General features: G+C 39.5%; 1 protein-coding gene across 1 annotated transcript in view; it reads left to right on the forward strand.

The window, feature by feature from the left end:
- The first annotated feature begins 4,182 nt into the window (after positions 1–4,182).
- The window catches only part of Ndfip1 (Nedd4 family interacting protein 1), a 50,795-nt gene continuing 41,667 nt past the window's right edge, over positions 4,183–13,310 (forward strand). The window contains exon 1 of the mRNA XM_026384391.2: positions 4,183–4,436. Within this exon, the coding sequence (XP_026240176.1) occupies positions 4,374–4,436 (63 nt within the window). The 5' untranslated portion in view covers positions 4,183–4,373. The remainder of the gene's footprint in view (positions 4,437–13,310) is intronic.

Below are 13,310 nucleotides of genomic sequence, written 5' to 3' on the forward strand. Positions count from 1 at the left end.
ATGGGGGCGGGGGTGGGCAGATGTACCTCATGGCCTAATTTTGTGTGGCCTAAGAGTTAAGAAGGGTTTTACATTTTTATATAGTTGAAAAAAAATGGAAAGAATAACATTTCATAATTTGTGAAAATCATGTGGCATTCACATTTCAATGTCCCTAAGATAAAATTTCCCTGAAACACATCTGTCTTCGTCCATTTTGTGCTGCTGTGACAGAATAATAGAGTCTGGGTAACTTATATAGAAGAGAAATTTATCACAGTTCTGGAGGCTGAAAAGTCCTATATTAAGGTGCCGGCATCCTCTCTTCTTGCTGCGTCATTCCATGGCAGAATAGAGAGGGCAAGAGAGGACAAGCAAGCAAGAGTGGGCAATTTTCTTTTATAACAACTTGCTCTTGCAATAACTAACTGGCTCCTGAGATAACGTTAATCCATTCATGACTTAATCACCTCTTATTCGGCTCCACCTTCCAACTCTGTTGCTTTGGGAATGAAGTTTGGGTGAACAATTCCACAGCAACAGCCTTGCCCAATTTGTTTGCTGTTGTCTGTGACTGTGTTTGTGAGACAATGGCAATGCCGAGTAGCTGTGACAACTTACAGCCTAAAATATTTACTATCTAACCCTCTCTGTGAACTTTTGGTATAGCTTTTATACAAGCAGTACTCACAACTTGGTAGACCTTCTCATCTTCCCATCAAAATAAAACCTTTTTCTAATATTAAATCCTCTCTTCCCAATCCTTACCTGATTACCCCACCTGACATGTCATTCTCTCCATATCTCTCAGTATTTGTTAATATAGCTCAACACAGCTGCAGTTGACTTGCTTTTTGCAAACACAAAACCAAGCACCTCATCCATGTAGGCAAGAACTCTGCAATTGCTATATTCCAGCTCCAACCCACAATTTTTGTTTTTTGGTTTTGTTTTGTAATTTTTATACTAGGGATTGAAACCAGAGTGCTTTACCACTGAACTACATCCCCAGTGCGCGCGCGCGCGCGCGCGCACACACACACACACACACACACACACACACACACACAGTACATCCTGCTTTTTGAGACAGGTCTTGCTTAGTTGCTTAGGGTCTCTCTTAGTTATTGATACTGTCCTCAAACTTATGATCCTCCTGTCCCAGCCTCTGGAATCACTGGGATTTTAGGCATGTGCCACTGCTCCAAGCTCCCATATGCAATTATTATATTTCAAGATATCTTGAATACCTGATTACTATTTTCTCTATTTCATTGTGAAGACCCAAAGGGTGGGAGTGGCCCTTCCATGTCCTCTATTTCTTTCTAAGAACAGAGCAGTTCTCACATTTTGGAGTCAGGCAGATTTGCATTTCCACCACTCCCTAGCTGAGCAAGTGTTGTCAATTTCCTCAATCACTTTATCTGCAAATGGTTTGTTATGAGGATTATGGAGATGGTGATAGAGTACAAGCCCCAGGAGGTGTTCCACACAGCAGTAATTATCAGTGGAAAAGTTTTTTTATTGGTAATATGAAGAAATTACCTATTGCTCTTAATGAAGCTCCTGGTAGTGCAATGAGAATTGAAAGAAGTGGTTAAGTGAGTAGAAATGAAACTGCATGGTTCCACTGGAGCCCTGTAAAGATTAGCTGGAAAAGTTCAAGGGCTCAGATGAGAAGTTACACTAGTGAGGCTTTGAACAAATTGAACAAACACTTCTTGTTTAATACTGAACTGAGCATTGCCTAGGTCAAGCCTTGTGTGGATGTGAAAGAAAGAAGGCCACATCTATTCTGGAGATTTTTATCTAAACTTGCAGAAAAAAAGCAATACAGACATGGGCTGTGCTCTTACTTGTCCATAATGTTTCCTCTCTCTCAGGATGGATGATTCAGAATCAGCAATTCACTTAAAAATACTGCACATGGAAAGTATTACTGTTATTCTGTGGGGAAATAAGTTTCTAAGTGCAGCAATCTGAAATTAATAACTTTCTCTGTGGAAACTCTCTTGACAACATCTAGAGATGAAGCCAGGGTGCAATTTTTACAGCCTTGGATTATCTTCTCTGTCTGCTTCGAATGTACCAGGCATGGATCCCGGGTATAAGAAATTCAGTTTTCCCCTTCATTTTACAGTTTGCTTGCCAACTGGAGGCCTTATGCAGTGGTGATTTAATTTCTCAATTCTCCAGTTTTTCCACCCATTGAATCAAGGCAAAAAAATATCAACTTATTTATTATTACAAACTTTGGGGAATTCACAGGAAAAAGACGGGGAGAGCACACCCAAGGTCTTTATTGTTACTGCAAAAGATTTTAATTTGAGGACATCAGAAAAGGAGCAGGAAAGGGAAATTGGAAGTTAGAAATCAACTTTCTTTTTGCTTTTGGGAGAAAATATTCCCATGAGAAAGCCTATTATTTATACTGTGGTAAAGACTTGGGTCCACATGCAAGAAGTTTATAGATACTGAGGAAGAAAGTAATTTAGGAAAGAAATAGATGGAAGGGCAGCAATTCTTTTTCCAGAAAAAGCCACAGCACTGCAGACAAGCATAAAGATGGCAGTTGTTGCTCCAATAGCCATATGTAGCAAGACAGACATATTCTTTTTTATCCCTTCTTGTATATAAATTTAGACAATCTGGACAAAGAAGCCTGGATTTCTATTTTCTACTGATGATTTTTTTTTTAATTTCAAGTTAGACTTTCCCCCCTTATATAAGACCAGGGGAAAAACATTATCTTTGTTCAATTCACTGTACCTCATTACATTTAAATGTTGTTTCTCTGAGTTAAAAATACAAAAATAAAAAAGGAGTGAGGAGCCTCTGAAATAAGGAGACCTTACCATTTAGCATGTTTTTGAATTTGTTACTCTCCCAGTGTACACACACACACACACACACACACACACACACACACATATACATGTAAGGCTAACACTTGGAAATAGGGACAAATAGGTAGGAGTGTGGATGCTAACAGTAACTTCGAAGTAAGGAAGGTAAGTGTCTAGAACTTTTAATAATGTGATTTGCTGCTACATAAACCTCAGGGCCATCCAAATCACAGTTATGTTTTATGTGATTAACTAAACTTGAAAATTAGAAGTTAAGATAATCATATTAATATCAACTCTAGACTTGCAACTTGGAAAGGCAATCAAGAAGAAATGGGAAGTGCAACAAGCTTCAAAGACTGAGGGTGGTTTTTGTTTTTGATATTCCCCTCTGTGTTGGACATGTGGTTAGAAGCAATTCCAGATGGCTGGATGTGATAAGAGGAAACAGACCCTGAATGCCTGCATAACTGTAGTGTACTAGATGTTGTAGACCATTAAAGACTGGAAAGAAAAATATTCTTTCTTCACAAAGCTTATAATTTAGTTGCTTGATTATGGCTAAGAGAGCTGGCTTAATGGGCTTGCATTCCAACTTTATCCTTTACTAGCTCTGTGTCACTGGGTAAAATATTTAATCTCTTCAGGCATAATTTCTTCATCTGTGCACCACTGATAATTTATCTCCTATTTGGCAGCTATGCCAGACTCCTTTCAGTTCTCCCACGATGCAAGCTCTCTCCTTACTGGCCTTGCACATGTTCCTGTTCCTTGGAAAACTCCTAGCGAGGCTAAATCCTTCAAGTTCTGACTTTCATGTTCTGAGATCTTTGTTTCAGAAAATATGATTTCTGTATCCACAGGTAAAGGACTGCATTGACATTAGGCTGCCCTTATAAGTAACCCACTCTCAAGTAGGGTTTAGGATCAGCAAACTTTTTCTGTAAAAGCAGATGGTAAGTATTTTAGGATTTGCAGGGCTATACCAATCAAAAGAGAGCTGCAGTGTTCCAATAAAACTTTATTTATGGACAGAGACATTTTAATATCATGTACTTTTCATCAGGGTCACAAAGACTTGATTTGGCGGCCGCCCTGTGGCTGGCTGCCCCCGGACCTAAGAGGATAAGCACCGGGAGTGGATAAGAAATGCTGCTGCTCGATACCGGGCACCGGACCACCGCTGTGTAAGACGGTCAGCCTCGGCTGGGGCCAACGGCCTCTAGGACCGGGCTGTGGCCTCTTCGCCCCCGGTGGCGATGAGGCAGCGGCGGCGCAGGGCGAGGCCCGGCCGGGCAGGGCGGCGCGAGTCGGGGGCGGGGCGGCGGCGCCGCGTCGTCGTCTTGGTCCCCGCCTCCTCCCCAGGGGCCGCGGCGGAGCCTTGGCGGCGGCGGCGCTCACAACCTGAGAGGAGCGTCTCTGCGGGAGCGGCGACCATCGAGACCCACACGAGGCGCGTCCCCCTCGGCCTCGCAGCGCTCCCAGGCCGCAGCGCCCGCGCCCTTTCAGCTCGCTTGCTTGCCTTCCTTCCCTGCGGCCGGCTGCGCCATGGCGTTGGCGTTGGCGGCGCTGGCGGCGGTGGAGCCGGCCTGCGGCAGCCGATACCAGCAGGTGAGCAGCACCCGAGTCCAGCTCCAGATCCTGGACCCCAGACCCCGGATCCGGGATCCCGGTCCGGCCCTACCCGCCGGTTGCTTCAGGCCTTTCCCGGCCATGGTCTACTCGACGCCGGGGCTTGGCAGGCCGCGCTGGGCCTGGGGCGGGTCCGCGGGCCCTGGTCTCGGTTCGAGGCCGCCGCGGGCCGGGGCGGAACCTGGCGGTGAAAAACCCGACGCCTGTCTTGTTGCCCGCATTTTCCCTGGCGGGCGGATCTCAGAGTCAGAACTCGGGACTTTGAGGAGGTATCGATCTGGGGACATTTTCCCCCTTTTCACCTTTTGGTTTGATGTCATTGGAAAAAAAAAAAGAAAGAAAGGGGTGGGGGAAGAAGTGAAGTGGAAAGGGAAACGGGGTGAAAAGAAAGATAAAATCGCTGGTGCTGCCGCCGACTGCTCCCCACAGCGAGATGCGATTACTCAGGGTTTCAGAGCCTCGTCTGTTGGTCGAAACCCATCCCCCTCGCCTCGGTTTTAAGACAAAAGTGAAAAACGCAGCGAGAGACAGCCCCGCAGTTTGCAGTAGATTTGGCAGAGGCGATGCTTTACTGGGGTGATGCGCCCAAGGTAGAGCTACAGTGGAGCCACAGGGCGTGTGCCTGGGTGTATTTTAAACGCTTGGAAGTGACGTTTAAAGAAATTTAATAGCATAGCTAGGGAGGACGTGTATAAGAGATGATTGGATTATTATCTCGCGGGTGTGATTTGTAAATTGAGGCCCCAGGGAAAAGAGCTGCTAGTCTTACACACGGTCTGCATTGGCTTTCCCTCGGAAATTTAGAGACCTTCTACGAGGTATGAATCTAACACCTCGTAATTTTGGGAATTGAGCCAGGTAGTGACTGATGTTGATTGGAACCCCAAATAATTCCTCGTGTTTTGTCTCGGTTCAAACGCTTTCGGTTACAATTCGCATACGATGTTCTGGTTTTATGAAATAGAAGCTTCTGTCTTAGATGATTTGCAATTTTATGTTTTAGAACTAAGGAAAGCAGGCATGATTAAAACGTGTAGATTAACATTGGTGCAGCCAGTTACTGTTCTGTTTTGCTGTCTTCAGCCCAGTGTTGTAATCCGCCTCCCCCAATCCCCCCCCCCGCCCCTCCCACCTCGCTGCCGCCTTCCGTCCCCGCCTCCAGCTCGGACTCCTGAAATGACTGGTTAAGAATTTAGCCTCTTGGTTCCATAAACACACCCCAGATTGTGGCAGTGCAGTCTAATTCTCGTATCTCTTAACAGCCTGGGGTGTAGCACATGTTTTTCTGTATGACCTTGGACAAGACTCTGAGATCTTACCTGCTTTAATAAAATTCGAATCACAGATGTCACTTAACTGTCACGAAGGTGTTTGCAAATCACTTGTACCATGTAGGGTCATCTGATTCATTTTTTTTTTTCATCCTGTCTTGGCTAAGGCAAACAAGCAAAAGAGCTGTTTTCTTTGTACTGCCATCTTCTGATCTATTGGTTAATGCTGAAGTACTGCTAGAATAGAGAATTTGTTGGAGTGTCACAATTATGGATTCTGTGGTGAAGTATTTAATAGCTTTCAATTCTGCAGAATTGAGCTATGTCAGGGGTAGGCTACCTTTATTTCATTCTTTTGAAAATAATTATTTTCAAGAAATAATCTTTAAAAAAAATGAAAACATAATCTAGAAAATTTATAAAAAATGAAAGCCAAAAATACCTCCCCAAACACTAATCTATCACTCACAGATAACCAGAGCTATTACTTTACTGTGTATTTTTGTGGACTTATAGTCATGTAAATATACATAAGTATAGATCAGAATACATGTGTACAGATAAGGAAAGCTAATATTGATTTACTCTGCACCAATCAGAGCACTAAGTGGTTTACATCCATTTTTTCATTTAATTCTTACAAAATCCTTATGAGTCAGGGGTTGTTCTCATTGGATAGATAAAAAAGTCTCAGAGAGGCTCAGTAACTTTTTCAAGGTCACAAAGCTGCTAAATTATGATTACAAGAATAAACACATACCTACTTAAAACACAGGGCTTGTTGGGTGTGGCAGTGCATGCCTATAATCTCAGTCTATAATCCTGCTAACTGGAAGACTGAGACTGGAGGATAGGCCAGTTTAAGCAATTTAGGAAGACTCTGTCTCAAAAAAGAGAAAGGGGCTAGTTGTGGTGGTGCTTGCCTGTAATCCCAGTGATGCGAGAGGTTGAGTCAGGATGATTGAAAGTTTGAGGCCTGCCTCAGTAACTTTTGACACCCTGTCTCAAAATAAAAACTAGAGCTTACCGGGGATGTAGCTCAGCAGTAAAGCATCCCAGGGTTCAATCCCAGTATCATAAAATAAATATATAAAACTAAAAAACAAAACAGACTATGATTCAATGATAGGCACAGGAATTAGCAGATAATTGTATACATGTGTACTCTTTTATATTCATACGTATATATACAAGCACGTCCTCTTATGTTAATGTTTAATTCTGTCCACTTCTGATAGTATTTGTGCTCATTTTTGCATGTGTCCATGTTTATCATGTTTTCAGGCATATACATTTATAAATTTGCATGTGTGTACAAAGAATATATTAAAATGGGTTCATATTTTAGTACTATTTGGTAATGTGCCTTTTCACATAATTGCATAGTATGAATACATTCCTGCATCAAAATTTTTTTTTTTTTTTCGTACTGGGAATTTAACCCAGAAGCACTTAACCACTGAGCCACATCCCTAGCCCTTTTCTATATTTTATGTAGAGACCAGGTCTCACTGAGTTGCTTAGGGCCTTGCTAAATTGCTCAGGCTGGCTTTGAACTCTTGATCCTCCTGTCTCAGTCTTTTGAGCTGTTGGGATTACAGGTTTGCACCATTGTGTCTGGCTGTATTAAATGTTTTTAATGTCTGCATGACATGTAATTATATGCTGACCATAATGTAATCAATTGCCCATTGGTAGCCACTGAGAATTTATAAATTTTTTCATCCACTGAAGCTTCCATACATATATCTTCAACTATTTCCTATGTAAATTTCTAGGTGTCATGATGCTTGATCAAAGAATATACATACTTAAAAAGGCTTTTGAATTATAGAATGTTGGTGAATTGTCCCAGCAACTTGATAGGAACATGCCCTGGGTTGTCACAGAGGTGTTCTCACTTCTATTTGATTGGGTTAATCAAAATGAGGTGGTCTCAAGCAAAGTAAATGTAACAGGAAATGATGTGATATTCGTAATCGCAAACTGTTTTATTTGCCTTTATGGTGTTTGTTTGTTTGCAGGGCTGGGAATCAAATTCTGGTCTCACACAAGCTAGGCAAGTATTCTACCATTGAGCTACACTGCCAGCCCCTTTATGGTTGTTTTAGGATCAGTCTTTTTTTCCCCCCCCCTTGATACTGGGGATTGAATCCAGCGCTTTACATATGGTAGGCAGGCACTCTTCCACTGAGCTACATCCTCAGACCTCCTTTGTCTTTTTTTTTTTTAAATCAGTATTTTAATATGTGCACAACTGGAATTTAGCATAGTGACAGACCATAAAGAAACGCTCGGCTTATAGGTTTCCTGTGACATAATTTATTTTATTTTTTTTCCTTTTTACATTTTGAAACTGCAGCTATGCGTCCAACCATGTGAATGCATTATTTTGAAAAGTTCTAAGTAGACCCATACATAGTGTTGAGAAACTTGCTGTATGTAGCTTTCTGAGATCGTTAACTCCTGTTCATCTATTCCAAACCCTCTGCTTTACAGTAGTAGGTCTTTGCTTATGACGTGAATTTTACTCTTCATGCCACATGTTTTGAGAATCCAGTGGGTGATGATGATACTGTCATATAGGTTCAAAAATAAACTGCAGAATGTTCGATTTCGTACTTAACTCTTGGCCTACTAGTGAACGTGTGCATTGAGAGCATCACCGGTAAGTTTATATTGTAGTCTGATAAGAATGTAGAGCAGCTTCGGGAATGACACCTTTTGAGGTAAGTTCTCTTAAGATTTTGGAGGAACAGTTTGATAGGTCAGGAAATGAGTCATACATGTGCACATACACACATATTTTTTGGCACCTGAGATTGAATTCAGGGGCAATTAACCACTGAGCCACATCCCCAGCCCCTTTTTAAATATTTTATTTAGAGATAGGGTCTTGCTGAGTTGCTTAGGGCCTTTCTCAGTTGCTGAGGCTGGTTTTGAGCTCATGATCCTCTTGCTTCAGCTTTCCAAGCTTCTGGGATTGTAGGCATCCACCACTGTACCCAGGGAGTCTCATATTTTAACAGGTTGAATCATTTGCATTAAAGTATTAGATGAAGTCATGATCTTGGAGGATGGACTGAATAGTGCCCATGTGATTTGTTTTATTTTTTATTTTTTTATTTTTATAAGTCATAACTGTATCATGGAATACCCTATACAATGTTTTATCAAGATTTTTAAGGTTACTTCTATATAAGTGGCCTACAGTTGTCAGTGATCAAAGAAAACTTTTTCAAAAAACTTTTGTAAAATATTTTTTGCAAAAGATTGAGAAGATGAATAAATTGTTTCTTTGAAAACTTTAAAAAATTGTGGTAAAATACATACAAAATACACTGTTAACTTATTATTCTTGATGCTGCTATTGATTGAACCCAGGGCCTCATACATGCTCAGCACGTGCTCTACCCTGAACCATAAGTATATAGTTCAGTGGCATAAAGTACCTTCACATTTGTGCAACCAGTCTCTATCTTTACAAAACTGAAAATCTGTACTCATTAAACAATAACTTTCCATTATTCCTGCCCTAGCTCCTTTCAACTACCATTCTACTCTAGGTATCTCTTATAAATACAATCAATATTTGTACTTTTGTTGAGTGGCTTATTTCATTTACCATAATGTCTTAAAGTTTCATCCATATTGCAGCAGGTGTCAGAATTTCTTCTTTAAAGCTGAATGATTTCCTGTTGTATGTGTATACTAAATTTGCTTTTATCTAGATATCTGTTGATGGACCAGGGTTTACCTTCACCTTTTGGCTGTTATGCATAATGCTGCTATGAACATGGGTGTACTCTGAGTTTAAGCTTTTAATTCTTTTGAGTTTATACCCAGTAGTGCAATTCCTGGGTGATATGATAATTCTATTTTAAATTTTTTGAGGAATTGCCATACTGTTTTTCATAGTGCTGCACCATTTTACATTCCCATCGATATAGTGCACAAGGGTTGCAGTTTCTGCATATCCTTGGCAACTCTTGTTCCTGTTCTGTTTTTTTTTTTTTTTGATAGTGATCATTTAATGGGTGTGAAGTAATATCTCCTTGCAGTACTGATTTCCCTTTTCCTAATGATTAGTGATGTTGAACATGTTTTCATTGCATTGACCGTTGTATATCTTCTCTGAAGAAATGTCTATTCAAGTCCTTAGCTCAGTTTTGAATTGGGTTTTTGTTTTGTTAAGTTGTAGGGATAGAGTTATTTCTTAATGATATTTATATTTTCAACTTTTTACTATCAGGATTTCAGACATACAAAAATAGATTAGGGGGAGGGGAATAGAAAAGACAGTAGAATTAATTGATCATAACTTTTCTAGCCTTGTATTTGTAAATACGACTACATCATGTACAATCACAAGAGTGGGATCCTAAATAGAATAAGTTATATTCTGTTATGTATATTCTGCCAAAATACATTCTAGTGTCATGTGTAAGTAAAAATAAAAAGAAGTTAAAAAACAAAGTGTAGTAAACATTATGAACCCATCACCCCAAGATCAGTAATTATCATGACAGTCAATCTTGTTTCATTTATGCTGTTCCTTGTATTTTGAAGCAAATCCTAGAAATAATATCATTTTATTTGTAAATATTTCTGGGTTAACTATCTAAAAATAACAAATGGTATGTTACTTAAAGCAGATATTACCACTGATGAATGTATCATGAAAGCTCTTTTGTAATGTTAGGGATATGGAAGCAGGATTTGTCAATGTCAGGAGCTGCAGATCTGTAACTGTTGTTTGTATTTGATTTGACTCACTCTTGGTAAACCTTGTTCCTCATGTTGTTTTGTAGCAGTGGTGGATTCTTATCGATCCATCTTTATTTTCTTGCCTGATCTCACTGATGACTCTTTGTTAGAGGAAATTTGTTTGGCTTACTCATTTTGTCTGTCCCTTGGAAACAGGGCAGGATTTCCTGCTTTGGGCTGAAACCAAGATCCAAGTGAGCTGCTCTAGGGAATCCTGCTCTTAAGGATGTGCCACCCACTTATTCTCTACATAACTCCAAATTACTTTATCCTAGACATCAATTATAGTACATTATAGTAAATTATATTATTTAAAAATCCTATCATGAGGATGACTTTGAATTTTTTATGGAAAAAAAAGGGCTTGAAGAGATTCAAGTTACATCCTCTGATTTATTTGTTCTTAAGGCTTCAAAATAAATACTTTGGTTCCTTAATTTATTTTTATGTTACTTTTGAATAAGTACAACTGATTAGCAGAACCATATTCTTGTAATGGTGAACAGTGCCCATTTAGATAAAGATTCTTATCTTACAGATTTATGTTGAAAATCATGTTGATAGTCCTTTTTTCTCAAGTTACTGTTGCCGGTAATCTAAGCAGTTGGTAAACATCATATTAAATTTATTGGGCTTTACGTACTTTCCATTTGTAATTGCTTGGAGGGACTGGCTAGGTGGAAGTATAGTATGTATTGTTAACTTTACCAAGTGTAGTAATACAAAGCCAAGTATTGTCAGACACCACTTAACACATAATGCTGTTACAATTAGGCTCTTATTGTTCTGAATAACATAGTTTATATTAAAAGTCCCAAGTTTAATAATATTTGTAATGAAGCATTATCTTAGTGCTTATAGCAGTTCCCTTCATATGTAATTTTAATAGTAATATTAATTTCTTATCTCCCTTGGCAATTTAGCATATTCTTTTGACAATTTTTCTACTTTGCCTTTAATGTATGAGAATGATTAAGTAGTAGTTACCATAAGTAGAGGCTTGAATGCAATTTGGAGGTGATTCTGAAGATTGGACAGTTTATGAATAGAAATAGAAGTGTTTAGGGACGCCTCTAATTCCAGTGGCTCAGGAGGCTGAGGCAGAAGGATTGTGGGTTCAAAGCCAGCTTCAGCATCTTGGTAAAGGTGCTAAGCAACTCAGTGAGACCCAGTCTCTAAATAGAATACAAAAAGGTCTGGGGACGTGGCTCAGTGGTTGAGTGCCCCTGAGTTTAATCCCTGATACCCACCCCCCCCCAAAAAAAAAGAAGTGTTCAGAGATTGGCTTTTCTTTAATAATGATTTTACTTAACATTCAGTGTTTAAATGTGACATTTAAATTTAAACATGTCACCAGAGTGGGTTATGATTTTAATCCAGCTACTTGGAAGAATGAGGCAGGAGGATTGTAAGTTTGAACCCAGCCTGTAATCAAAATAGAAAATTTTTAAAAAGGGCTGGGGATGTAGCTTGGAGGTAGGTCTCCCTGTGTTCAATCCCAAGTACTGCAAATAATAGTAATAATAAAAGTAAGAAATTAAAATTTTCAATTTATACAATAATACATAGATAAATTCAAGTGCTAGATTCAAGCAGTAAATTTCTAAAGGAAAATTTGATTTTCCTTTTTCTTTCAGTCCCTCTCCAGAAGTATTAACTTCTCAAGTTTGGTATGTATTCTTTAGACTTTCTTACCTTTCCTTTGTTGTTGAAAAATTTTTATTTTTTTATTCATGTGTACGCGTGCAAATGTGAGCGTGTATGCACACATGTTGGATATTGGACCCAAGGCTTTGGGGTGCTAAACATTCATTTTACCATTGAGTTACACACCTACCCCTTTTTCTTTTGTTTTTGTTTTTCTTTCTTTTTTTTTTTTTTTTTTTTTGGTGGCACTGAGACTTGAACCTGGGGCCTCACACATACTCTTGACACTGAACTGCAACATCCTTAGTCCTTTCATTTAATTTTGAGACAAAGTCTTGCGAAGTTGCTGAGGTTGTTCTTTGAACATTGTGATTTTCCTGCATTAGCTTCCTGAATACCTGGAATTACAGCTGTGCATTATCACGTGCAGTTCTAGTTAGTATTTTTTTTCTTTTTTAGTTGTAGATGGACACAATAACTTTATTTGATTTTTTAATTTTTATGTGGGGCTGAGGATCGAACCCAGTGCCTCAAGCATGCTAGGCAAGTGTTCTACCACTGAGCTATAACTGCAGCCCCTCCATTTCATACTTTTAAATGTGCTTTTTAGAACATTTTTATGTTTATGGAAACACTAAGAAGACAATACTCAGTTTCCATATACCCACACCTACTTTCTTCTGTTAATATTTTACATTAGTATGATAAAACTTTCATAATTAATGATAAAATATTGATAACACTATTTGCAGTACCAGGGGTTGAACCCAGGGGCCATCTACCATTGAACTACATTCCCTTCCCCCCACCCTTTTTTACTTTTTATTTTGAAACAAAGTGGCACCAAGTTGCACAGGCTACCCTTGAATTTGTAGTCCTTCTGTCTCAGCCCTGTGAGATGCTGGGATCACAGATGTGCACCACTGTGCCTAGCTCAGATTTTCTAAGTTTTGTTCCCCCCACCCCAGGATCCCCTCTCATATACTACATTACATGTAGTCCTCATGATTCTTGTCTGTGGTAGCCCAACTTCCCTTGTTTTTGATAATCTAGACAGTTTAAATTAGTACAGGTTAGATATTTGTAGAGTATTCCTAAATTTAGATTCTTTTAATGTTTTTCTTAGTGTTAGACTTGAGTTGTGGATTTTGATGAGTAAGATCACAGA

Source organism: Urocitellus parryii, chromosome 1, assembly GCF_045843805.1.
Source record: "Urocitellus parryii isolate mUroPar1 chromosome 1, mUroPar1.hap1, whole genome shotgun sequence".
Classification (NCBI taxonomy): Eukaryota; Metazoa; Chordata; class Mammalia; order Rodentia; family Sciuridae; genus Urocitellus; species Urocitellus parryii.